This window comes from Sciurus carolinensis, chromosome 6 (genome assembly GCF_902686445.1).
Source record: "Sciurus carolinensis chromosome 6, mSciCar1.2, whole genome shotgun sequence".
Lineage (NCBI taxonomy): Eukaryota > Metazoa > Chordata > Mammalia > Rodentia > Sciuridae > Sciurus > Sciurus carolinensis.
In genome coordinates this window covers 134,663,282-134,689,055 of record NC_062218.1, presented here as the reverse complement: position 1 = coordinate 134,689,055, position 25,774 = coordinate 134,663,282, and the positions used below count along the sequence as shown (strand labels likewise).

Genomic DNA, 25,774 nt, shown 5'->3' with positions numbered 1-25,774 from the left:
AGCCCTTAGGTGCTTCTTCCTTCGATTTGTTCCTTCAACAGAAAGAGGATAACCCTGCAGTGCTGGGATGACAGGACTTCATATCCAAGTGATTTTCATCCACAGCTGTCCCTCTCAGGACATGGAGGAGAACTGGACAGTCAGGGGAGGATCCTCGGGTGGCCACTCTAAACCCTGATCTTCCCCAGACAACAAGGATGGCCAGGCCACTTACACGTGACCAGTCTCATGGGCCACCACAAATGCTGAGGAGAAGCCGTCCTCGTGGTTCAGGGTACAGCTGCGGACAGGGTGGCACATCCCGGTGACAGGAGCATAGCCTGGAAGGAGACAAAAGGCGGCTCCAGCTCCCAGGCCCAGAGTCCTGCCTGAGGCAGCCCCAGACCCTGTGAAATCCTGAAGGAGATGCGCATCCTAAGTGTGCATCCAGTCCCACCACAAATGAGCAGAATCAACAGCCCTCTGCCCATACAGCCTCAGAAGACCCACCCCACGTGGCAGGTCCCCAGACCATCACCATCCAAGACTGGTAGCCAGCTGGCTTGTTCAAGTCTACAGGTTAGCTGGGGTCAGTTTCCTGGACCAGGTTTCATTTGCCAGGACTTGTCTTCCTACCTTTGACCCCTGAGCAGCACAATTTCCATAGCTCTCACTCTGCTAGGGTCACCCTGGCCCCTCACTTGTCTGGCATCACATCCTCCAAGCCTACCTCTTCTGCACAATCTTCCTGGGCACCGCCCCCTCGTGTGTTTTTTCTGGTTCTCATCCCAGTAGGGTGAAGCACATACAGAGCTAGTGTGTATCTAAGTGGTCTTCTACTTATATACGTACCCAGAGGGCTTCCCAGAGGCCAGGCAAATATGCAGCCCCAATTCTCAGTACTCTAAGCTGGATTCACTCTTGTCATACCACTGGGTTAGGCAATTTGTTTAAAGCAAAGGAGGAAGGGAAGGGGGAGGGGAAGGAAAGGGGGTGTGAGAAAAGGAAAGCCTTTGTGGCCTGGGGTGTGCTGGCTTTAGGACTTGTCTGTAAAAATTATAGTATTGAACCAGTGCCTTTTCCTCTTGGAATAAACAGGAAATTTTCTAATTTTTGCTCTGCATTTTTACAGGGAATGGTTCTTAAATCAGTGTGCTGGAGCAGAATTTTGAGATCTCTTTGCCCTTGGAATGCCAAGCCCGCATGTGAATATGCGCCTCAGTGTGGAGTACTTTTCATTCATCCTACTTAGTGTTGCCTGAGCCTTTAAGATTAAAAAAAAAAAAAAAAAAAAAAGGGGGCACAGTTATTACCTGTTCATAAAAAAATCAATTGAAAGGTTTGAAAAGGTATCTTCATTTATTTATTTTTCCTTGTTTTGTTTTGTAGCTCTTCTTTCTTTCTAGAAATCTTATTAGATAGATCTTATTAGATCTTATTCTCCTGAATTGAAACTTTGTCCGCTAACTTTTCTCTCATTTTGGTCTTTTTGTCCTTTTCCTCCAAATTGCTCTGCTTCTGAATTTTTTTCACTTTACCCATCATAGTCTCAATTTCATAAAAACTCTTTATTGTTCTTTAATGCTTCATAGCAACCTATTCTGAGTTTGTAAATCTGTTACTTTATAAAATGTTCTTTCTTTCTCTGAATTAGCTCTTTTTCTCTGGAGTCAGTTTTCAAGCATTTCGTTTTGTTTTCCATCTTGGTCCATCTTCTTCATGCTGTAAATTCATTTTGTTTTTTATTATCTTCTGAGTCCTTGGTTGTCCCTTCACTTTGTGTGCATGGGGTTGGGGAGGGGCGGGTACTGGGGTGCTCTACCACTGAGATGCATCCCCAGCCCCTTTTATTTTTCATTTTGAGTCAGGGTCTTGCTAAGTTGCCCAGGCTGGCATTGAACTTTGTACAGGCTGGGTACATCAACTTGCTCCATGGCATTTCAGGGGGATTTATCCACAACCTCACAGACAAATGTTATCTTCAGTCTTTTTTTTTTTTTCTTAAAGCAATTCTATTAGGTGTGTCATAGTATTTTGTTGTAGTTTTAACTTTACTTCTCTAATGTCGAATGATGATGAGTACCTTTACATGTATTTATTGGTCATTTGCATTTTATTAAGAGCCTGATAAAATCTGTTGCTCATTTTTCTATTGGATTGGTTTCTTTTATTATTATTATTATTATTATTATTATTATTATTGATTTGTAGGAGTTTTCCATAAACTTCAGATGTGTCCTTTATTAGATATATGTATAAGTATTTCCCTCATGGATTTATAGTGCCTTTAATGAACAAAAGGTTTAATGTTAATGTGGTACTACCAATCCTTTCCAAAGAGTTAGAGCTTTTTGCCTCTTTTCTAACAAACATTTCTCTTAATTCAAAAACATGGAGATATTTCTCTTATACAGGCTGAGTACATCTTATTCAAACTGCATGGGTTCAGAAGTTTTTCATATATGATATTTTTTTCAGATTTGGGATATTTGCATATATGTAATTAGACTATTGAGGTATTTTGGGGATAGGACCCAAGTCAAAACAAAATTCATTTATGTTTCATATAAGTGTGTGTGTGTGTGTGTGTGTGTGTGTGTATATATATATATATATACACACACATATATATATGTATATACATATGTATATATATATTGCACATACCTTATATGCATATCCCAAAGGTAATTTCATACCATATTTTTAGTGTATCTGCATTTTGACTGTAACCCATCACATAAGTTTAGGTGTGGTCAGTGCTCAAAAACTTCTGAATTTTGGAGCAGTTCAGATTTCAGGTTCTTAGATTAGGAATGTTCAAATTGTATTATCCTCTGCAGGTTTTATTTCATCTTTTATAAAAGATGTGAAAAAAAACCCATGTGAGATGATATTTACATATAGAGTGAAGCAGAGTGTCAAGCTCAATTTCTTTTTCCAATTTTTAAAAGGGCTGTATCTTTGCCCTCTACTCCAAAGTGTTACCTATGCAATAAATCAAGTGTCCATGCATGTATGGGTTCAGCTCTGGACTCTTTATTGTGTTCTAATCCTTGCATTAAAAATACAGTCTTTATTTTCATAAGTATTGAATACATTGTTCTTCACTTGCCCTTGGCTACTCTTGGCCCATTGCATTTCTATTAAATACTAGAATTAATTAGATTCTAATATCTTCAAAGTATTCTGCTGGAACTGAACTTGCATTGGTATGCCCTATGCAAGAGTATAGTTACATGGATTCTATACATCAATTAGGAGAAAACTGTTACCTTTGTAATCACGAGTCTCCTTATCCATAAGCATACATATCCCTTCCTTTATTCAGTCTTTTATAATTTCTTTCAAAATTTTTTAAAAGTTTTCTAGTCTAGATCTTGGACATATTTTATTATACTTATTTCTAGATATTTTCAGGTTTTTATTCTATTGTAAATTGTACTAGTTTTAAATTTTTAGTTTCCATTTATTGTTAGAATGTAGAAATTCAATTGATTTTTGCTTGTTGACATTATCTCCAGCAAACATGATCAAACTAATTAGTAATTCTAATAATTTATTCATAGATTCTTTTGGGTTTTCTATACGTACAAGCATATCATCTTCAAGTGAAAGCTTGATATTTTTCTTTGTGATCATTACATTTTCATTTCTTTCTCTTATTTCACTGGATAGGATCTCTACTACAATGCTGCCTAGAAATGGTGATAGCAGGCATTCTTGACCCATTCTCTGCTTAGAGGAAGTGCTTTCAACATTTCATCATTATATGTGGATTTGTTGTAGGTTCTTTGCAAATACTCTTTACTATATTGAACAAATTTTCTTCTTTCTAGTCCCACAGAACATTTGGTCATAAATGGATCTTGATTTTTGTCAAATACTGTTTTTGGATCAATTGAGATAATCATATATCATTCTCCTTTATCCTGCTAAGTGATAAATTTCAATGATTAATTTTCAAATGTTAAACCAACCTTGCATTCCTCAAATAAACAAATTCACTGTGACATGGTACCTTTCTAAAACTCTAGCACCAGATTTGATTTGCTAGTATTTTGTTTGGACTATTGTCTCTACATTAATGAGAGATGTTGGCCTGTGAATATTTTTTCTTGTAATGTCCTCAGATTTTTCTATCAAACTTATGCAGTTTTCACAAAATTAGTTGGAAAATGTAACTTCTCAGTCTCTAGAAATTTGTGTGTGATTGGTATTATTCTTCCTTAAATATTAGGAAAACTAACCTGGAAAGCTATAACATCTTGGAATTCACCTTGAAGAGTCTTAATTACAAATTTAATTTCTTTAATAGATATAACACTATTTGGATTTTCTACTATTTTCTCAAATTTTATATTTTTAATTTCACTTAAATTGACATATTCTTCCTTAAAGCTGATCAAAATACTTTCTTACTAGCTTTTAAAATTTTGTAGGATATGTAGTGATTTGCACTTTTTCTTTCTTTTTTTAAAAATTAGCATTGCTAGGAGTTTTTCAGTTTTAATTCATGTTTTTCAAAGAACCAAACTTTGATTCTGTTGGGGTTTTTTTTAACTGCAACTGTTTTTCATTTCAGCAATTCTGCTCTTATCTTTATAATTCCTTCTACTTTTGTTGGGCTTAATTTGCTATTCTTTGTCAAATTTCTTGTGATATATGCATATGCGATTGACTTTTCAGTCTTTTTTCCTAACTAATGCACATAAGGGTATAAATATCTAATCATTAAGTTAGCTATATCCATGAAATCTGATATGTCAAATCATCATTGTCATTTGGTTTAAAAATACATTCTAATTTCTACAGTTATTTCTTCTTTCACCCATGAGTTATTTATAAGCGTACTTCTTAATTTCCGAACATTTAGGGTTTCTCATTTTTTTTCCACTGTGGTCAAGGGATACACTACACATAATTTTGGTGTTTTACTTTTTGTTGATATTTCTCTATGGCCCAGCATAGTCTGTTTTAGTGTATTTTCTTTTTCTTTTCTCAGTGCTGGGGATGAAATCCAGGGCCTTGCCTATGTTAGGCAAGCATTCTTTCACTAAGCTATATACCAGTTCTTGTTTTGCTATATTTTCATGTGTTTGTTGTAAAGAATGTTTATTTTCTAATAGTCAAGAACTCTAGAATTTCTATATTCTCACAATAAATGAAAACTAAAATATTAAAACTAGTGCCATGTACAATAGAATAGAAAAAAGATATCTAGGAATAAGTGTAACAAATTGACCTATAAATTAGGTCAAATTGTTTAATTTAAATCTTCTTTAGCTTTGCCAAGTTCTCATATGTTGTCATCTTTAACTATGATTGTAGACTTGTCAATTTCTTCTTTTAGAGCTGTCAATTTTATATAGTTTGAATCTTTATATAAAAATCTCTCAACTTATAAAGGTTGGCAACTTACTCAGATTGTTTTTTTAGAAATCAGTGGAAGCACATGACTCTGAAACTCGTCTTCAGACACTGACTAATCTTTGGGCTACCAGGTTCACTCTCAATTTGAATTTTTCTTGACCTGATAGTGGGGGGGGTTGCAGTTTCTGGGGGAAACAGCAGAAATTCTGATGATACCAACACAAACCCTCACCCAGCTAAGGGGTCCAGAGCCCCTCCCTGCCCTGGCACTCCTCCCTGGCTGGGACCTCCTGCTGAGGGTCCTCTTGCAGGACCACTGTCTCATCACCAGCTCTGGTCTGTCCTCTGCCTGCAGGGGTGAGGCTCACCTTGCATTCCTGAAGGCCCAAAGTCCTGCCGAGTGAGAAAGATGGCGTGATCATGATACTCATCATGACCTGTGTCCGGCTTTTGCTGTAGGTATGCCCAGCGGCAGACATTCTCCAGGCTCTGAGAGGGGTTGCCAATCTCGATGAGGCTCATGGACTGCAGGGACACAGGGGGACATGAAAGAGAGGATGAGGCTTGGAAGCAAAGTTCTGAGGTCATCAAAGACCTCATATAATTCATTCACCTTACCTCTTTCCAGAAGCCCCTGCATCCTATTAGGCACCAATTCTAAATAAGTCCTCCGTAGGAGGGAAATGAAGTGTGAACCCCACCTCAAAAAGTTCATAGTTCAGGGATAAGGAGGGTGGTAAGAATGAAAGAAAGAAAGACTGTATAGAGGGAAAAGAGGGGTGGGAGGGGTGGGGGGGAAGGGAAAAAATAATGAATCAAACATCATTGCCCTATGTAAATTTATGATTACACAAATGGTATGCCTTGACTCCATGTACAAATAGAGAAACAACATGTATCCCATTTGTATACAATAAAAAAAAAAAGTTCATAGTTCTAGAAAGATCCAGAGCAGGGGAGATGGAAACTCCAATATGGAATTCAAATGCTGAGGTAGAGGGAGATAGCCTTATACTTTCCCCATTTGTGAAGGTATTTTATGGAATGTAACACAATGAAGAAAAAGAAATACAACTGATATAGCAAAAGTCATATGAAGAACAGGACCACAAACAGATCATTCCCATGGGAACCATGAATAAGAAACCATTGAGAACAATCAAATTCCATTTTTTATCATGACCCACACTTGATAGTGAAGGCTGGCTGTACAGCCCTGTACACATGCTCTGCACTAGGTACTGGTGCACTCTTGTTCAGTTTTCTCAACTGCCTGATAAGATAGTGAACTGAGGCTCAGAGAAGTAGCTTGCCCCAGGTCATGCAACTAGGAAGTGAAGGCGCTGAGATCTGAACTCAAGAAACCTGAAAACAAAATCTATATTCAACCAACTGCCCCTCTTTCCTCCCCACATACAATATCTATGGTCTCAAAAGCTACACATTTCCTTTTTCTCTCCATGAGTCTCACAGAAGGCATTCTGGTATCTGCTTTCACCACCAAAGTAGTTCTCTTCAAGTCCTGGACATGCTCTTTCCCTCTTTAAGGATACATCTGTCCATAAAGCAGCAGTGAGCATTCTAGACAATGCAAGTGTTCCATTTCTTCTCTTGAATAAATATGTCCACAAACACAACTGGCTCACTACCTCCAAGGGTTCTGCAGGCACAGATTCAACCAACCTCATAAAAAATGTATTTGTACTAAACATGTATAGACATTTTTTTTCTTGTTATTACTCCTTAAACAACAGTAAAACAACTATTTACCTAGGAGTTATATGGTGTTATGGTTTGGATATGAAGTGACACCCAAAGACCTGTATGCTGAAGGCCAGATCCCCAAGGCAGCAATATTCAGAGCTGGGGCTTTGGGGGAAGTGATTGGATCACATGCACATTATTGGGAGGTGATGGAAACTGTAGGAGGTGGGGCCTACTTTAAGGAAGAAGGTCAATGGGGGCCTTCCCTGGAAGGGTATGTCTTGTACTCTGCCTCTCTCTGCTTCCCCTGCTTCCTGGTTGCTATGAAGTAAGCAACTTTCCTATGACATGCCCTTCTACCAAGATGTTCTGCCTCACCTCAGGTTCAGAGCAATGGAGTCGGTTGACTAAAACTTCAGAAACTGTTAGCCAAAATAATTTTTTCTCTCTTAAAGTTGATTTCCTCAGCTACTCTGTCAGAGTGATGAAAAGCTGACTAATAGACATGGTATTAGGGATTATAAGTAATCTAGATATGATTTAAAATATAGGGAGGATGTACATAGGTTTTATGCAAATACTAACCCATTTTATAGAAAGGCCTTGAACTTGAGGATTTTGGTATCCTTGGGTGGAGGAGGGAGAGTCTTGTAACCAAGGGATGACTATGTAATCTCACATTTCTCTTTGTGTATATGAGTAGATGTAGGGTAGTGTTAGTGAACCAGGCAGTTCCAGAAGAAGAAAGAATAATTCAAAACAAGGGAAGACAAGTCAAGTCATTACCAGGAGTCTCATGTGCTATCCAAGACAATGACTTAGACCAGTTCACAATTTCTGAGCATAAAGACGACTGTGAAGATTATAAAATCATCTCCTGCTCCTAGGAGATGCAATTATTCATCATAACAAGTTGAGCCCTAAGGAAGTAATAAACCAGTGTTAAGATTGTAAATGGGACTTTTTGGACACTTGGACAGAGATGGACAGCTCAGGGAAAGCTGGAGGAGGATGAGGGGAGGTACATATCTTGCCCTTCCTGATTTGGAGGAGTATGTGACTAACTCTGGACAATGAACTGTGAGAAAAAGTGATGTGTGTCTCTACTTGATTGGACCATTTAATTGCCCATTGAGACCCTTCAGAGATGGTTCCCTCTGGCACATGATCTGGCACCATCAAGATAGTAGCTGCTCTGTTACCCAGACTGTAAGTGAAAAGAGATCAGAATCCTATGTCAACTCAACCAATATAGCATAAGCTATAAATAAATCTTTGCTGTTTTAATCCACTGCTATGTGAAAGTTGTTTGTTTTTGTAGCATATTCCTGTCTATTCTGACTGATACAGGAAGAATGGAAGAAGGCAATGGGTATTCTCATCACAATCCAAGCCAGAGCCCCACAGCCTCATCCCAGGTCTCTGCCAGGTAGTATGGGTCTCCAGGTAACCTTTGAGTGGTCACAGTTCTGAAGGAGGAATAAATGAAAAGATCTGCTTCCTCACTGACTCCAGGGAATGAGCATCATGAGGAGCAATCAAGGATAGGTTTGATTTGGTCCTACAGCTTGGGCCTTGTATTTGGTTGTATAGCTCTAAACTTAAGATTGCCAGTCTAGGTCCAAATAAAATGATTAACACAAAGGTCACCAGTAACCACTTTATCAGGAATGGCTGCAGTATTCCCCACTGGAGAGCAAATCCCTAGACTCCATATTGCCCACCATGCAGCCAGTAGACTTGCTGGCCCACCTCCAGGGAAAAGGGCCTTGTTTCTCCACAGCATGTTTCCCAGCCCAAATACCAGGAGATTGTTCTCTGTGATAAACCTGTCTGCCCTCAGGGTTCAAAGTTTCATAGTGGGAGAAACAATTCTAATCTCATTGGTTCTGATGCCCTGGTGGGCTGTGGCTTCTTTTGCCTGTCCACTTTTCATAACAGCAGTCCCATCTCCCTTTGCTGAAATATCCCTTTTCATTTGTTCCAGGGTGGGAGGGTCAAGATCTAGCCTACCTCAGAACTACATCCTCCTGACTACCGTGATGGTTCAGGTATGAGCAAAGTGAGCCAAGGAGTCAGTATGGCAAGAGATGGTGAGCCTGGAGTTGCTAGAGCCACTCTTACCAGAGAGGTAATCCCTCCTGAGAATTAACCCAACACAGAGCAGATCTGAGCCTCAAGATGGAGAGAGGATGATTCCTGGTGTTCTCACACAAACATGTGGGTTCAGCCAAGCCTGGAGCCTGCCAACCATGGGCCTATTAGTTATCTATTACTACAAAACAAATTACCACAAAACATGATATTCTAAAAAACCCAAACATTTATTATCTCATGGTTTCTGTGGGTCAAGAATCCAAAAGCAACTTAGCTGGGTGTTTCTGGCTCTAGGTCTCTTATGAGGCCACCATCTAGTGTAAGTGGAGCTATGGTCACACCTGAAGGATCCATGGGGGTGAGGAGGTTGGCATCAAGCTCACTTATGTGGTTGTGGGCAGAACTCAGTTCCTCCCTGGCTGAGAAGGAACTTCTCACCATACCATGAGGCCTTTCCACAAGGCAGCTCAGACATGGCAGCCTGCTTCCTCCACATGACTGATTCCAGAGACAGCAAGAGAGTGCATGTCCAAGACAGAAGCCACAGTCTATTTATAACCCAATCTCAATCCAGACTGCATTAAAGGGAGGAAACCACTCCAGGCCATAATACCAAGACACAGGGTCACTGGGGACTGTCTTAGAGGCTGCCTACCACAAATGTGTTTTATATATGTGTCAAGAAATTCCTCTTCTGTGAAAGCCAATTCTAAGCTGTGTTATTGTCACTTACAGCCAAGAGAATCCTGAGCAATGTACTTCCTGTTTTGGGGTGACCATGAAAACTCCAGTCAAGGACACTAACTGGGAGATGAAAGATGGTGACTGGGCTCCAGGGCCAACTGGCATATCCTCCACCAGGAGAAGAGAAGCTCTGGCCAAGTCTTTGAAGAGACCCAAGTCCATCCAGAATGGCATACACCGATATCAGGATCAAAGAACAGGTGTAAGGTCATCAGGAAGGGGACGGTCAAAGGCAGTCGACAGGCTAAAGAAAGGTGAGAACAAGCAGGTCACGGTTGTGTAGACAGATTCCCTGTACTCAGGAAGTTCTGGGAGGACATTGGAAACCCAAGTACCTACAGGTGCAAAATAGGTGACATAAACCAATGAAGTAAGTTGGCTGTATGAAAAATAGGTCTATTTTTTATTTTCCCAGTTTTGGAGGGGTAAGGGTACGGAGGAATATTTCATGATTATGATAGAGAAGGGGGTACAATAAGGAGTGGTGAGCACTGTAGCAAACCAAGAAGCCCAGGCAGACACGGAGGAGGTGATGTTCACCAAGTCCCAGCCTATGGTTAGCAGGCATGAACAGGGGCTGGGGTTGCCAAATTGGATGTCTTAAGTCAATTGTTAAATCTAGATTTTTACAAAGATGCCAATCTAGTAGTGAAAATTGGCTCATGAAAAGAGATAATGTGGGAAAAAAATACAAACAAAAAACACCTTTAAGAACCCTGGGATAAAGGCCCTCCAGAAGACAGCCCCTCCTCCACATTCTGGCGGACGACATGATACTGGCCGATCACTTCGTTCTCCTTTGGCTCTATGGTTCAGCCAGTTCCTCAGCCTCTCTTGGCAGCCAAAGTGATTGTGTTGCTGCGACAGGATAATTTATTGAAATATTGATTTGTGTTTTTGTTCTTGCCTTGTTTTGTTCTTTGCCCATTCCAAGAAGGCAGATTACCACTCCTGTTCTCCAGTCCCAAGGGGGTTTGTGACACAGGGTTCAGGGCTGAAGTAGTCTAAGACCCACTCTGTGGCTTTGAAATCCTGAGGAGACTCCTCCAGGGGTGAGGCAGAAAGAAGCACTGGAGGGCACGGTCACAGGCAGGAGTGAGGGGACCCTTGGGGAGGCAGGACTTCAAAAAAACAGTGACCATGTGCTATACCCTGCAAGTCTCAATTCTGGACATGAGGCTCCCCAAGATGATGAAGAGGCAGGCGTGTCCGTGTTTGGGCATACAGAGACTCACCCACCTCTGGGGTACTGAGCAACAGGATGTGTTTCTGTATCCGGGGAGGATTGTTTCAGGACCCCAGTAGATACCAAAATGCACAGATGCTCAAGTGCCTTCTATAAAATGATACAGCATTTGCATAGAACCTATGCAATCCTCCCATACATTTAAAATCATCTCTAGATGACTTCTAATCCCTACTACAATGTAAATGCTATATAAATACAGTGTTTGCTGTACTGCATTGTTTAGGGAATAATGACAAGAAAAAAGTCTATACATGTTCAGTACAAATGTAATTTTCCCAAATATTTCCAATCTACAGTTAGTTGAATCTTCAAAAGAAGAACCTGCAGATATGGAAGGCCAGCTGTGTTTCCTATCTCTCTGTTGATGACCCATCTTTATCAAGGTCTGGTCTATCTCAGATGGACCCAAGGGGCGGGGTCCTCATTCTTGCTAGATCTAGAGCATGCAAAAGGCTATGGGGTACCCAAAGGCTGGCCTGTGACCAGACATCAAACTGGCACCCAGCAGCAAGGGCAGAGTCCATGTGCATTCTAGAAAGAACCAGCTCTGGTCAGGGAGGAGGGAGGTCAGGGAGGGGATAGCCAGGGTGGTTTCAGCAATGTCAGAAGTCAGGACCTAGAGGTGGCTGGAGATGGCAGATCTCAGGGCTGGAGAGTGGAGAAAATGAAGCAGAAATGGTGCTCAGATTCTGGCTTTGATGACAGGTGGCAATGGAGACTGTGGAGGAGGAGGTAGGAATAGCGGGCTGCAGCCCAGGAGGGAGAATATGAGGTCCACAGTGCTGGGAGACAGAGCTGTGGGAACTGGCTTTCCTGCCCAGCTTGCTCACTGAGAGTTTGGAATTTTGTTTCAGGGAGATCTCCCACTTCTTAAGGTGTGACCCTTAAAGATGATCAGTCCTGAGTTGCCTCAGGGTCAAGGGCCAACCTGAGACCCAAGGTAAGCCAATGGAGCAGAGTTTTAAAAGGACTGCCTCCTGCATCAGGTTCCCCCTTCTTTCCACCCACGCCTCACTTCACAAGAGCTGCCAGAGGCCTTCCCATTGGTTCCAACTGCCCCTAAGAACTCCTTGTAGGCAAAGATGTTTAGCCATGGGACAGCTGGGGAGGTCTGGGTCCCAGAAAGCAGATCTGGACTAGCCGCGGGCAGGGCAGGGCACCCGTTGTTGGAAGCAATCCAACTGCAGCTACTTCAGCAACGGGGAACCTGCTGAAAAAGCTCAGGTCCAGGCATTTCTCCAGGGTCTGCTGGGGCCTCCTTGTTGCTTTCCAGAGTGTGGGAGACTGTCCTGACCCCTGGCAGGTTCCCATGAGTCCCTCAGACTCCAATGGGTGCACCCACTGAGACCTGACCTCTTGTTCCTCCATCACCTGGCCTCCAGATGGGTTCCAGCTCTCTGGCTCACCCCAGACCCTGTCTTTCTGTGCCATTGCCATGTATGAACAGGAACCAGTCCTCCAAGTGAGAAAGATATGCAACTACAGTAGTCCCTCCACTATCCATGGAAGACCCCCCAGTGGATACCTGAAATCACAGATAGTACTCAAACCTACATATACTACGCTCTCTCTTCCACATATACACCTGTGGTGAACTTTCCCATTTTCTCTTCAAGGGGCATTTCTCTCTGGCATATCTGAATTGACAGCAACACTACCCCTGCCCTTTGGGGCCATTATTAAGTGAAATAAGGGTTAATTAAGCAGAAGCACTATAATACTATGACAGTCAATCCAATAACTGAGATATTTATTCAGTGATTAATGAACAGGTAGCTTATACCAGACAAACAATGATTCAAATTCCAGGCAGGACAGAGTGGGATGGTGAAGATTTCACATGCTCCTGAGAACAGCATGCAATTTAAAACCTATGAATTGTTTCTGGAATTTTCCATTTAATATTTTCAAACTGTATTTGACCATGGGTAATTGAAACAATGGACAGGAAAACTGTGGATAAGGGAAGACTATTGAATTTATTTTACCTGAATCTTCTCCGAAAGTGAAAGGCATTAGAGTGGCCAAGAGAGTTTCCTGTGTACCCTGGCAAAGATCATCTTGGTCATCTGCCTTCCTCTTAGCTCTGAAGGCATGAGCTCCTGACCACCTTCTTGCCTCTGCATTGCTTTCTCTAGGAAAGTCTTTTATATGACTCCGCCTTTTCTCAGCTGTGCTGGAGTAGGAACCAGGAGTGAGGTCCTGGGACCATGATAATTCTAGGGATCAATATCCTGGGCTCTGCAAGGGGATGGCAGCAGAGTCTGCCATGGACTCCACAGACCAGCAGTTAGCCCTGTTCCAGAGGGAGCCACAAAGAGCCAGGGGTCTGGAGCAGTGGGGGGTGAACAGTGCTGCTTGACAGTGAATGGGACATCCATACCCTAGAGCTGGGTGGTAGCTTCAGCGTCCATCTCCAAAGGGAATGAAGGCCTCTGAGCCTCAGAGGCCAGATTGTTCACTGTAAGAACAGCTCCCAGAAAGCCCCAGCAAGGGGACCACAAATGGGCTAGGTCCAAGAAGCCTGTAGTCTGGGACTGTGGATAAAGTCTCTGGGCCCAGGATGCAGAAGTAGTACCGTCTGGCCTGATACCTTCCTCCCCAACAGTATGGATCAAAGCATGAAAATAGGGGGGCTTCCCAAGAGGCTCACGGGGCCTTCACGGGGGCCTTAAGATGAGTGGTTGTCCCCCAGGTTGAGCTCATTCAGTGCTCCCATGACTCCAATGCCCAAGATCTGTTTGGATATGGTTTCTGTTATTGCAGACATAGGGCCCCTATGTGGATCCTATGTCTGCATGTCTTATGGTGCAGAGTTAAGGCTGATCCTGTGCATCTTTCTATCCCTTCCTGGGTGTGGGCAGGAATCTTCCTTGGTCACTACGAGCACAGATCTACCTCCACTTCAAGACTTTCCTTGTTAAGCTGGTTTTAAAAGCTACCCAGACACAGCAAAAAGACACTTTCCACAGTCCTTGGGGCTTCATCCACAGGCCTGTGTCATTATCTTAGCTCAGGCTGGAGGGAATCTGAGAAACTGCTCTAAGGGTTCAGTGATCTACCATTGGTGTCAGAGGGCAGATCCGAGGACCTTAAGGAAGGCTCAATCACTCCTCACCTTGAGGTTAGGAGAGAGTTGTTGAACTTCCCCAGGGCTAGCAGGAGCCTTAACCGAGGTGAAGACAAGGGAACATTGCTGGTCCTAGAACCTCAATCCCAACTTGCAGGGGCCTGGGTAACCCCACCGGGCCCTTGGAGAATAGTCAGGAGCTTAGGGGTGTACCTATGGACCTTGGATTGGCAAGTGGACCATGTTCAGTTCCAAGATCCACACTTACTCCCTTCCCAGGCCTCAGTGGCTCTGCTCTGTGCTGCTTGGGCCCCATTTCCTTGATGCACCTGGCCATACTGGCCATACTGACACCTGGTATTAATGTCTCTATCACTCCTGCTGGTCTCATCTGCTGAATTTTAAGTTCCTTAAGGGCAGGGTAGACACTGCACCTGAGTTTGTGTCTCAGGTCTGGCTTCTATTTGTGTTCAGTAACACCTGCTCATTCCTTCATTGATTCATTCCACAAATATTAAGCAATCATAGCCTCTGCTCAGGGTGTAGCAGTGAACAAGCCCAGCAGCATCCCTGTTTGCTGGCACTCACACTTATCCCAGAGAGAATGAATGAACAAACACATGCACACTCAAGAGCCAGGCTGATGTAGGGAGGGAAGTTGCAGGACCCCAGCCTGTAGGAAGTACACAAGCCTCCAGAGAGGGGCTGGCCCTGGGGAGGTGACTAGAAAGTGAGGACCCAGCAGGAGCTGACACAAATAATAACAGCAACAGTCCTCTATAAATGCCATTCTTTCTGAGGCTTTGCAACTATCACCTCATGTAAACTTAACAACTGCCCCAAGATATATGCACTGTTACTGTCGTATTTTCAAGATGAGAAACTGCATCTCAGACCAATGAAATAACTCACCCCAAATCCTAAAACTAGAAAGAGATAAAGGTGGATGTGGAAGCTATGCAGAAGTCCAGAGGGAGTTCTATTTGCCCAGTTGTTCCACCCCTAACACGAAACAGAAGATACAAGGGCGGAGTCCCTAGGTGGCCACCAGGTGGCGCTGCTGCAGCAAGAAAGGCAGAGCCCTGGGACTGGGCGGGCTGGCCCCGCACTCTGAGATTCCAGAGATGGGCTGCAGCTCCCAAATGCCACCCGCACTGGAGGCTTCTGGGACCTAAAGACAGCCTCTGGGGTCTCACCCTAAATAAACCAATTAAGATCTCAGCAAAAAGTTGTGTTCCAATCATTGCTCTCTGACACCTCTATTGTTTGCTCTGAATGATCTGAATTATTTATGTTCTTCCCTCCTTCATTCAAGGAGACAGATGAGCAGCCAGTTTTCCTTGGAATTGCACCCTGCAACAGGGCAGCTCTGCCGGTTGGTGCCACTGCGTGGGACCACAGGCCCACATGTCCAATCCTAGGTTCTCGGGCAGGTGACCGGTGGGGCTCACATGGGTGAAGGAGGGCCCTGGTCCAAACCTCTCATCTGCTCTGTGTTCTTGGACAATTCTCTTCACTATTCTGGGACCTCAGATGGCAAACAGGCATAATTGCAGCATGGAGCCCAGAGCAAAGGAACTTCCATCCATGGAAGGGGCACATCGTTGGTGCCCACAAGTGCTCCTTGTCCTCATCTACTATAGTGATGATGATGATCAAGATGCACCAGTCCCTGGGGGAGCTGGCGTGCACCTCCTGTGGTTCACGCCCCAAGGGGATCTGCCTTCAGTTGGTGCCAAAGTCATCTCAAGAGGCCAAGCCCTCCCAAACAGGCACAAAACAGGACAGTATGAAAAGGCACAGGCATGTGACCATGTTCAGGTGTGCAGAGCACATTTTTCAGCCTCAGCACTGCTGACTTTTGGGGTCAGATGATTCCCTGTGGAGAGCAGTGGTTTGTGCATCCCAGGATATTGAGCAGCATCACTGGCCTTTTTATTTTAAATTTTGAGGGTTGCTTAGGGCCTCACTAAGTTGCTGGACCTGGCCTCGAACTTTTGATCCTCCTGCCTCAGCCTCCTGAATCTCTGGGAGTTCAGGAGTGTGCCACAATAACAGTTTGTCATAAAAGTTATGTGCATGTACTTGCTCTCTCTCTCAAGAGTCGAAAAGAAATATTGATATTTTGGGACCACCGTTGACTGTAGATAACTGAAACCATGGAAGGTGGAAGTGCAGATAAGGGAAACTACTAAATTGCACGGAGTTGTGAGGGTGAGAACAGCAGAGGTGGGAAAAAGACTTCAGACAGTGCCTGACCCCAAAGAGGCACTACAAACAGCAGGCTGCGGGAATACCCTTTTATTGTTGTCCCTGCTGTTAGGTGCTGGGGTTCTACAGACCTCCTCTTGATAGAGAAACGAGACTCCCTGATGTTAAATAACTTGCTGAAAGTCACACAAGTATCCCTAAGGCCAGAATTAGTGCCAGGGGCAGGGCCCCACTGTCCCTGCTCCATGAACACATGTCCTAACTGTGTTCTGCCTGCTGATTGCAGCGTGGGCTCCCCTGAGGTTGGCGGACTTCTGCCACCAGCTCTGGATTGCAAGGCAGTGTAGACAGCTCATGCCAGGCCTCTAGGAACTGCAAGAAGAAGAGGACAGGGAGGCGCGCCCCTGGCTTATGTGCTGACACTCCTGTATCATCAAAGCATTTTGTTTCCACCTCTCCTCCCAGAAGCCTGGGAAGCTGTTCCTAGAGAAAGCTAAGCTACCAGGACAGGGTTCTCAGCACAAATCTTCCCAGGGAGGAGCCACGGCAGGATGGAGGGAGCCTGTGGGAGCAGGCCTCTCGATAAGGTCTGGATGTGTATATCTCCTCAAAATTCATATGCAGAAGCCTAACTTCCAATGCAATCATATTATGAAGGGGAACTTTACTGGGCAGGGTGGTATAAGCCCGTAATCCAAGAGGCTTGGGAGGCTGAGGCAGGAGGATCACAAATTCAAAGCCAGCCTCAGCAACTTAGCGAGGCTAAGCAACTCAGTGAGACCCTCTTTAAATAAAATATAAAAAAGTTTGGGGGTGTGGCTCAGTGGTTAAGCCCTGCCCCATACCAAAAAAAAAAAAAAAGTGGGGAGGGACTTTGGGAGATCATTAGGTCACGAGGACACAATCTCCATGAATAGGATAAGTGCCCTTATATATGGCCTCAGAGTTTGTCCGCCCCTTTGGCAAAATGAGAACATAGCCCGAAGACACCGTCTATAAGGAACAGGCTCACAGACACCAATCTGCTGGCACCTTGATTTTGGCCTCCCCAGCCTCCAGAACTGTGAATAATAATTTCTATTGTTTATAAATTAGTCAATCTAAGGTATATTAGACTGAATACCTCCCAAGGGTGGTGTCTGGCCCCAAAGCCTCCTCACCCGTCTCTGGACCCAGGGGCATCTGGATCAGGATATGGGTCACAGACTTGTGCTTTGTCCCCATCAGGTTGGAGGTTGGGACCCAGGTGCTTGGGATGCCGGGGCTGTCCCTCTGGTGGGGTCTGGAGTACATGCAGCCCTCAGGGTTCCTGTCTCAGAGCTGAGCATCTCCTCCTCAGAGCCTCTATCTCTGGCCTTCCCACTCATGGCTGGGAAGCTCCTAATCTCCTGCTCTGTAAGCAGGTGATGCCCTGGGACACACAGGGAGAGCAGAGTGGCATGCCAACCCCTTTCCCCAGAGCACCTCTCTTCTCTTGCCATCCACTCAGAGTCGGTCAGAATTTCTTAGACCCTTCACTTTGACTGCTGAAAAATTCCGACAAGCATTCCATACTTTGTCCTGACCTTGCCTTTCATGACAAGACACCTTATGTCTTTCTGATTGTCCCCAAGTCTCTGATTTCCATTTGCTTTGATTTTCATCATCCTAGGAAATATTTAAAATGAGAACAGTTGAGTAGCTTTGGTACCTTCTCAAAAAAATCAATTGAAAAGCCAGTTGCTATGCAACCCTCTAGTGTTGCCGATGCTCTGCTCCCTGGCTGATGGCATATTGTATAAAATAAGATAATCTCTTTTCTTCTGCCTTTTTTTTTTTTTTTTAAGAAATGGAGAAAAATGTTGTTTTAGGAAAAACTTGAGATAACTCAGAGGCTTCTCATAAGCTAGAAGACAAACAACCTGTCACTCACATAAGTGCTACCAATTTTATCCCTGTTGGAGCCTGGTGGGACCTGGGGACAGGCGAAGGAAGGGAGTGGAAGGGGAGCTGGTCTATTTCCGTCACAATTAGGAATGAACAGCAGGATCTGATTACCTGGGCCACTTTCTACCCAAGACTAGGTCATGACCTTACAGTCTCCCCACACCCCCACTGAATCTACCCTGACCATGGTGGACACACTCAGGCCCTTCTGGCTACCATCACCTGGGTTTCATCATGATTAAATTCTTTCAGAGACAGGGACCTCATTCTTCAACCAGAAACCTGAGGTCCCTCACAGAGCGCCTCATCAGAACTCATCTTCACTCTGAGCCAAACTCCATTCCCAGAGTTCCATCGAGCAGCTCTGGCTTCTCTTTTCCTCTACTGAACAAGCAAAGCCCATTCCCTCCATGTGTGCACACGCTGAGCTTCACCCCTGGCAGATCTTGGCTAGGAGGTCATCTACTTGGTCACCAGCCAAGTCTGCCCCCACTTCCACTTATTTTCTCTCGGGCCTGAATCTTCTTTATTGCTCTGCTAACCTGTCACAGAGCTCCTCTACGACTCTTGGTTCATGCACAACCCCAGGGTGGAACAGGGGCAGCAGTCACTCAGGAGACCTGGGCTTCTGGGTTGGCTAGATGCTCTGGGGGCTCCCAGGATACTTTTCCTCCTGCTCCTCAGAGACAGGACACAGGGCCTCGCGCCCACACTCAGCTGTGCAAAGTGGAGTCTGCAATCAGGGGACACAGACACGGTCCACAGGAGATAAATACAGAAACTAGAAACATCTATAAGCAATTGCATGGAATGAGTTTATTATGAAATTTATGGAATTTAATCATAAAAACCATAAAATATTTTAATATTTTTTGATTTGACACATTAGTCTTTTCTAAATAATTCATTTAAAATATATTTTAGAGATGATTGGTCTCTAATAGATTAAGAGATGGGCAGGGGTGCACTGTCTGCTTGGCTGGGCACACTCAGTCCTGGCAGTTGCTCTCCACAAATTGTCCCTTTCCCATGTCATCTTTTTTTTTTTTTTTTTTTTCCTTTCAATTCTTTCTTTTTTTTTTATTGTAAACAAATGGGATACATGTTGTTTCTCTGTTTGTACATGAAGTAGAGGCATACCATTTGTGTAATCATAAATTTACATAGGGTAATGTTGTTTGATTCATTCTGTTATTTTTTCCCTTCCCCCCACCCCTCCCACCCCTCTTTTCCCTCTATACAGTCCTTCCTTCCTCCATTCTTGCCCCCTTCCCTAACCCTAACTCTAACCCTAACACTAACCCCTCCCACCCCCCATTATGTGTCATCATCCACTTATCAGCGAGATCATTCGTCCTTTGGTTTTTTGAGATTGGCTTATCTCACTTAGCATGATATTCTCCAATTTCATCCATTTGCCTGAAAATTCCATAATTTTATCATTCTTTATGGCTGAGTAATATTCCATTGTATATATATACCACAGTTTCTTTATCCATTCATCTATTGAAGGGCATCTAGGTTGGTTCCACAATCTGGTTATGGTGAATTGAGCAGCTATGAACATTGATGTGGCTGTATCTCTGTAGTATGCTGATTTTAAGTCCTTTGGGTATAGGCCAAGGAGTGGGATAGCTGGGTCAAATGGTGGTTCCATTCCAAGTTTTCTAAGGAATCTCCACACTGCTTTCCAGAGTGGCTGCACTAATTTGCAGCCCCACCAGCAGTGTATGAGTGTACCTTTCTCCCCATATCCTTGCCAACACCTGTTGTTGATTGTATTCTTGATAATTGCCATTCTAATTGGGGTGAGATGGAATCTTAGGGTAGTTTTGATTTGCATTTCTCTTATTACTAGAGATGTTGAACATTTTTTCATGTTTGTTGATTGCTTATAGATCTTCTTCTGTGAAGTGTCTGTTCATTTCCTTAGCCCATTTGTCGATTGGGTTATTTGTATTCTTGGTGTAGAGTTTTTTGAGTTCTTTTCCCATGCATCTTGATGACCCCAGGTGGATGGTTGGTCCCTCCTTTCCCAAACCCTGTGGCTTAGAACAGCATCTGCCTAAGTGAACCAGGTCCAACAGCCAGGGATAATGCCCCTCCTTTAATTTAGATCTTGAATGTCCCCCAAAGGCCCATGTGGGAAGGCTTGGTTGCCAGCCTGTGATGTTACTGGAAGGTGGAGCCTTTGAGGGGCGGGGCCTAGTGGAAGGAAGTTAAGTCATTGGGGGAGTGCCCTCAGGAGGATATTGTGATGCTCCTCTCTTCCTCTCTTTGCTTCCTGACCACCATGAGGTGACCAGGTTTCTTCTGCTCTGCAATTCTGCCCTGATGTTCTGCCTCACCACAGGCCCCAGAGGAAAGGGGCCAAACAACCATGGCTTGATACCTCTGAAAGCATGAGCCAAAATAAACTTCCTCTTCTGAAGTTGTTTATCTGAGGGACTTTGTCAACAGTGACAGAAAGCTGACAAACACTCCCCCATTCATGTCTCCTAATACTCTGTGCTGTGAATGTTTGCTGCCACCTTTTTATGCCCTCAGTACCCATTCCAGCAGGTCTCCAGCTTTGCCCAGTCCCTCTGCACCAACCCTCCCAGGTGTGGCTTGCTACTGAAATGTCCTCTGAATTCTATTTCCCTGCCTGCACTTCTATAGTGTCTGCCTTAAGAATATCAAGATTCACTTCTCTCACAATCCAGAAATCCTCCAAAGGACAGAGCAGTAAGTTGATTCTACAATGTTTTGGGAGTGGACACCCAGCTGACCAAATGGTGGTTCCTAGAAATCCTTGAACACAGAGGACCCAAGGGTTGCCAACTTTCTCCCAGGAACCCCCTGCTATGGCCTCACTGGGTAGTGTGAGGCATAAAAAAAGTGGACAGACTACAGGGTGAGCTTTCCTTGGTCCCCAGTGCGGTGGTGCTGAGGTGGTGGGCCCTTTAAGAGCTGGAGGCTACTGGGCGGTCCTCAGGTTATTGGAAGTGCTGTGCTTGAAAGGGATTGAGGTGATTCTTATAGGACCCTTGAGTTGGTTCTTGAGAGAGGGGTGTTATAAAAAGAGCAAGCCTTTTCCTTGCCCTCTTCCTTGCTCTGGCTTCCTGTTTTACTGTGTGATCTTTTCCTTTTGCAGATCTGCCCTGTTGATTGAGGTCACACTATAAATGTATATCCTGCTTTTCAAAAAATTAATAAATAAGCAAACAATAAACTTAACTTTATGCTGTAATTATTTGTTATTAAACATGTTTTGAAATGTGATTTCTACCATGATGCCATTCTTTGTTAGATCCTCACCAGAGGCTTCGCTTAATCGTAGTCAGTCAGATTCCAAAACTGGCAGCTAAATACTTTTCTTTACTTTATAAAGTAGCCTACCTCAGGTATTTTATTATAGTAATGAAAAGCAGACTAATATACTGATTCTGCCAACAGGAGAAGGAGAGAATACTCACAAGATCCAGGCAAAGTTGAAACATTTAGCTCCTGAAGGGCTAGGGCCAGACTGGTCCTGGCCATAAGGGAGGTGCCTATTACCCTAGGTGATGTGGGACTCACCTACAGGTAAGGTCAGCTACCTGTAGTAGCCCATATTCTCACTCTGGCCAACATGGTTCACCCAAAGGGGGCACAAAGGTGAGTTCCCCATCCTGGTCACAGGAAACAGAAGACAGCTAATAAGGAAGAAGAGAGAAGCCTCCTCAGTCATCCCCAACCCATCGCAGAGGTGAGATGCCAATGAAAGCATGAATTCCATTTTATGGCTTCGTTCAGATCAGGAACAAAATGCTGAGATGATAGAACCCTGTGGAACACCATTAGAGATCCTTAAAAAAAACAAACAAACAAAAAAAAAAAAACGTAAACTAGTTTTTAAAATGTAAACTAGGTGGGTTCATTCCAAGTTTTCTGAGGATTCTCCACCCTGCTTTTCAGAGTGGCTGCACCAATTTGCAACTCCACCAGCAATGTAAAAGTGTGCCTTTTTCCCCATAGCCACACCAACATCTATTACTGGTTGTGTTCTTGATATTACCCATTCTAATTGGAGTAAGATGAAATCTTAGAGTTGTTTTAATTTGCATTTCTCTAATTACTAGAGATGTTGAACACTTTTTCATATATTTATTAATCACCCGTATGTCTTCTTCTATAAAGTCTGTCCAGTTCCTTGGCCCATTTATTGATTGGGTTCTTTGTATTTTTGGTGTAAAGTCTTGTAAGTTCTTTATAAATTTTGGAGATAAGTACTCTATCTGAAGTGCATGTGGAAAAGATTTTCTCCCACTCTGTAGGCTCTCTCTTCACATTCTTAATTGTATCCTTTGCTGAGAAAAAGCTTTTTAGTTTGGGTCCATCCCATTTATTGATTCTTGCTTTGATTTCTTGTGCTTTGGGTGTCTTGTTAAGGAAGTCTGATCCTAAACCAACATGACGAAGATTCAGGCCTATTTTGTCTTCTATTTGGTGCACCTTTTGACCCAGTTATCCCACTCCTAGGTTTATACCCAAAGGACTTAAAATCAGCATACTACGTAACACAGTCACATCAACGTTTATAGCAGCTCAATTCACAATAGCTAGATTGTGGAACCAACCTAGATGCCCTTCAACAGATGAATGGATAAAGAAACTGTGGTATATATACACAATGGAATATTATTCAGCCATAAAGAAGAATAATATTATGACATTTGCAAGTAAATGGATGGAACTGGAGAATATCATGCTAAGTGAAATAAGCCAATCCCAAAAAACCAAAGGCCAGATGTTTTCCCTGATAAGTGGATGATGATATATAATGGGGATGGGGGGTGGGGAGTGAGAGAAGAATGGAGGAACTTTAGATTATGTAGAAGGAAATGAGAGGGAGGGGGGTATGAAAAATTGTGAAATGAGACAGACATTATTACCCTATGTACATGTATGATTACATGAATGGTATAAATCTACATTGTGTACAACCATAGAAATGAAAATGTTATACCCCATTTGTGTACAATGAATCAAAATGCAGTCTGTAAAAATTTTTTTAATTAATTAAAATAAAATATAAACTAGTTTTTAATGTTAAAAATGCACTCTTTTGCTTATAAAACATGCTTATCAAAATAATTAAAATTCAGTAAACTACACAGAAGAAAATGTTTATTACTGCCCAGCAATAAATACTGTTGACTGTTGGTGCATGCCATCCAGTGTCACCTGTACAGGTAGGCACACAAAACTGAGATCATGCTGCAAACTTATATCCCACTTTTCAAAAAAAATTAGTAAGCAGAGAACAAACTTAACTTTATGCTATAATCATTTGTCATTAAACCCGTTTTGAAAATGTGATTTATTGGCAGCCTAATATTCTACTATGATGATTTTTTAACTAGACCTCTACTCTTGAGCAATATAGGTTAACTCTTGTCATTTACATTTAGAAATAAGGCCATGACAGGGGATTAATTCCTAAAACTTGGTGCACAGCTGTGATATTGTTTTGGGAGAGAATAATACAGATGAATGACTGGGTGCAGACCTTGAGAATCTTTCTGAAGGCAATGATAAATGTCGTCACATTCTGCTCTAGAAATGTCTACATATTTCTATACTCCTACCAGAAAAGCACCATTTATTCACCCAAATGAGCAGAAACGCCCCCTGTTGTATTCTTAATAGCAATTGGTGCTTTATTCAATCCCTAGTACCAAGAAAAAATTTTAAAATGGTATATTCCTTATTTGTATGATTAATAAAAAAGTTAGATATTTTTCTATTAGAGTTTTTGTCCCCAGCCATTTGTCTTATTCTTCTTAACTAACTGCTTACCTCCTTTGCCAATTTTGTTTTTCCTATGATTTATAAGAGCCCTTCATATACTGGGATATCTGTCACTTTGTAGTTTTTCTGAACTCGTTTGCCTTTGAATTGTGTTTTTTGGCAAAAGTTTTATATTTCAACTATTCAGGGACATTTGTCCTTCCCTTTTCAGTTCCTTCTACTGGGTTTATGCATAGACAGCCCTGGAAAATCAGTATTTTCTTCTTGATTCATTGTGATTTAAATAGTTGAATGTTATATTGACTTATATTTACCATAACATAATTAATTTCACTTTAACCACATTTACTATTATCACATCCATACTTATAATGCTTAGTAACCATTCCACTTATATTTATCACAAGTTACGTATAGGAGGAATATTTTCAGCTATCTAGTTTATTCAACAGATCTGTCTGTTCATGTTTATGCAAATACAGTATTATTGGAATTATTTTGACTTTATGAGATGTTTGAAGTAAGTCTCTTTTCATTTGCTTGGCTTTCAAGGCTTTCTCAGTCATTCTTGACTATCATCTTTCTAAATGAATCTCAGAATCATTTCATCAAATTTCCAATTATTCATCTGAGAAAAATCAACCTCATCAAATTTCCAATTATTCATCTGAGAAAAATCAACCTCCCTACTGTATCAGTCTTCCCAGAAGAGCAGCATGTGTCTCTTCATTTATTTTCACTTTTTTCCTGTCATAAACAATGTGCAATTTTCTTTCTATAGGTCCTTTATCTGTCTTGCCGGCACTATTCCAGGTATTTTGCATTTCTGGTTACTTCGGTACAGAGAACTTTTCTCTTCCTATTATCCTTATTAGCAGGGTGTTGTTGGTTCACATAGAAGCTATTGGTTTTTGCATAATTATCTGATTGAGTCATGCACCACAGATAATGATGGATCACATATACCGTGGTGGTCCCGTGAGATTGTATTGCCTAGTGATGTCATGGTCATCTGAGTTGTGTAAGTGGACTATGATGTTTGCACAACAACAAAATCACCTAGCAACACATTTCTCAGAATGTGTCCATCCTTAAGTGATGCGTGACTGTATTTGGCCATATCACTAAACTCTTTTATTAACTCTGCAAGTTTTACAATGGATTCTTTTGGGCTTTCTTGGCATATCGTTAACAGTAACCAGCAATTATAATTTTGCCTGCTCTTTCCAACCATTTGTTTCATGTCATATAAAACTGTCTGGAATTTCTAGAACCACAGTAACAAGTTTATATTTCCAATGGTACTGTCACTGCCACCAAGGCACAATATCCCAAAGCAAGTTCTGAAGAATGGTGATTACATGAGGAAAAAGGGTCCCACTGAGAAACTGGTTTGAGAAATGACGTGTACCAATCCATCTCTTGGGGATGCACTATGCAGTTCCCACAGCAAAGCCTCCAGGAGATGTTGCTGTTAGGGATACCTGTTTTCCTTTGTTTTGCAAGCATCCTTCAACCCTTCTATTTTCCTTTGTAAACATCTATTCACATCCAAAGAATCATCTGTGCAGAACACTTTTAACCAAATGTGCTTCTTTTTCCACCTTTAAATAAAATTTTGATTGTCATGCTACCATCTGTTACTA

The 25,774-nt window shown here is 42.6% G+C and overlaps 1 protein-coding gene across 1 annotated transcript in view; it reads right to left on the bottom strand.

Annotated features, from left to right (window-relative positions):
- The window catches only part of Adamts2 (ADAM metallopeptidase with thrombospondin type 1 motif 2), a 255,929-nt gene that overhangs the window by 50,747 nt on the left and 179,408 nt on the right, over nucleotides 1-25,774 (bottom strand). The window contains exons 6-7 of the mRNA XM_047556480.1: nucleotides 5,721-5,877; nucleotides 215-320 (exon numbers count right to left, since the gene is read on the bottom strand). Coding sequence (XP_047412436.1) covers nucleotides 215-320; nucleotides 5,721-5,877 — 263 coding nt within the window. The remainder of the gene's footprint in view (nucleotides 1-214; nucleotides 321-5,720; nucleotides 5,878-25,774) is intronic.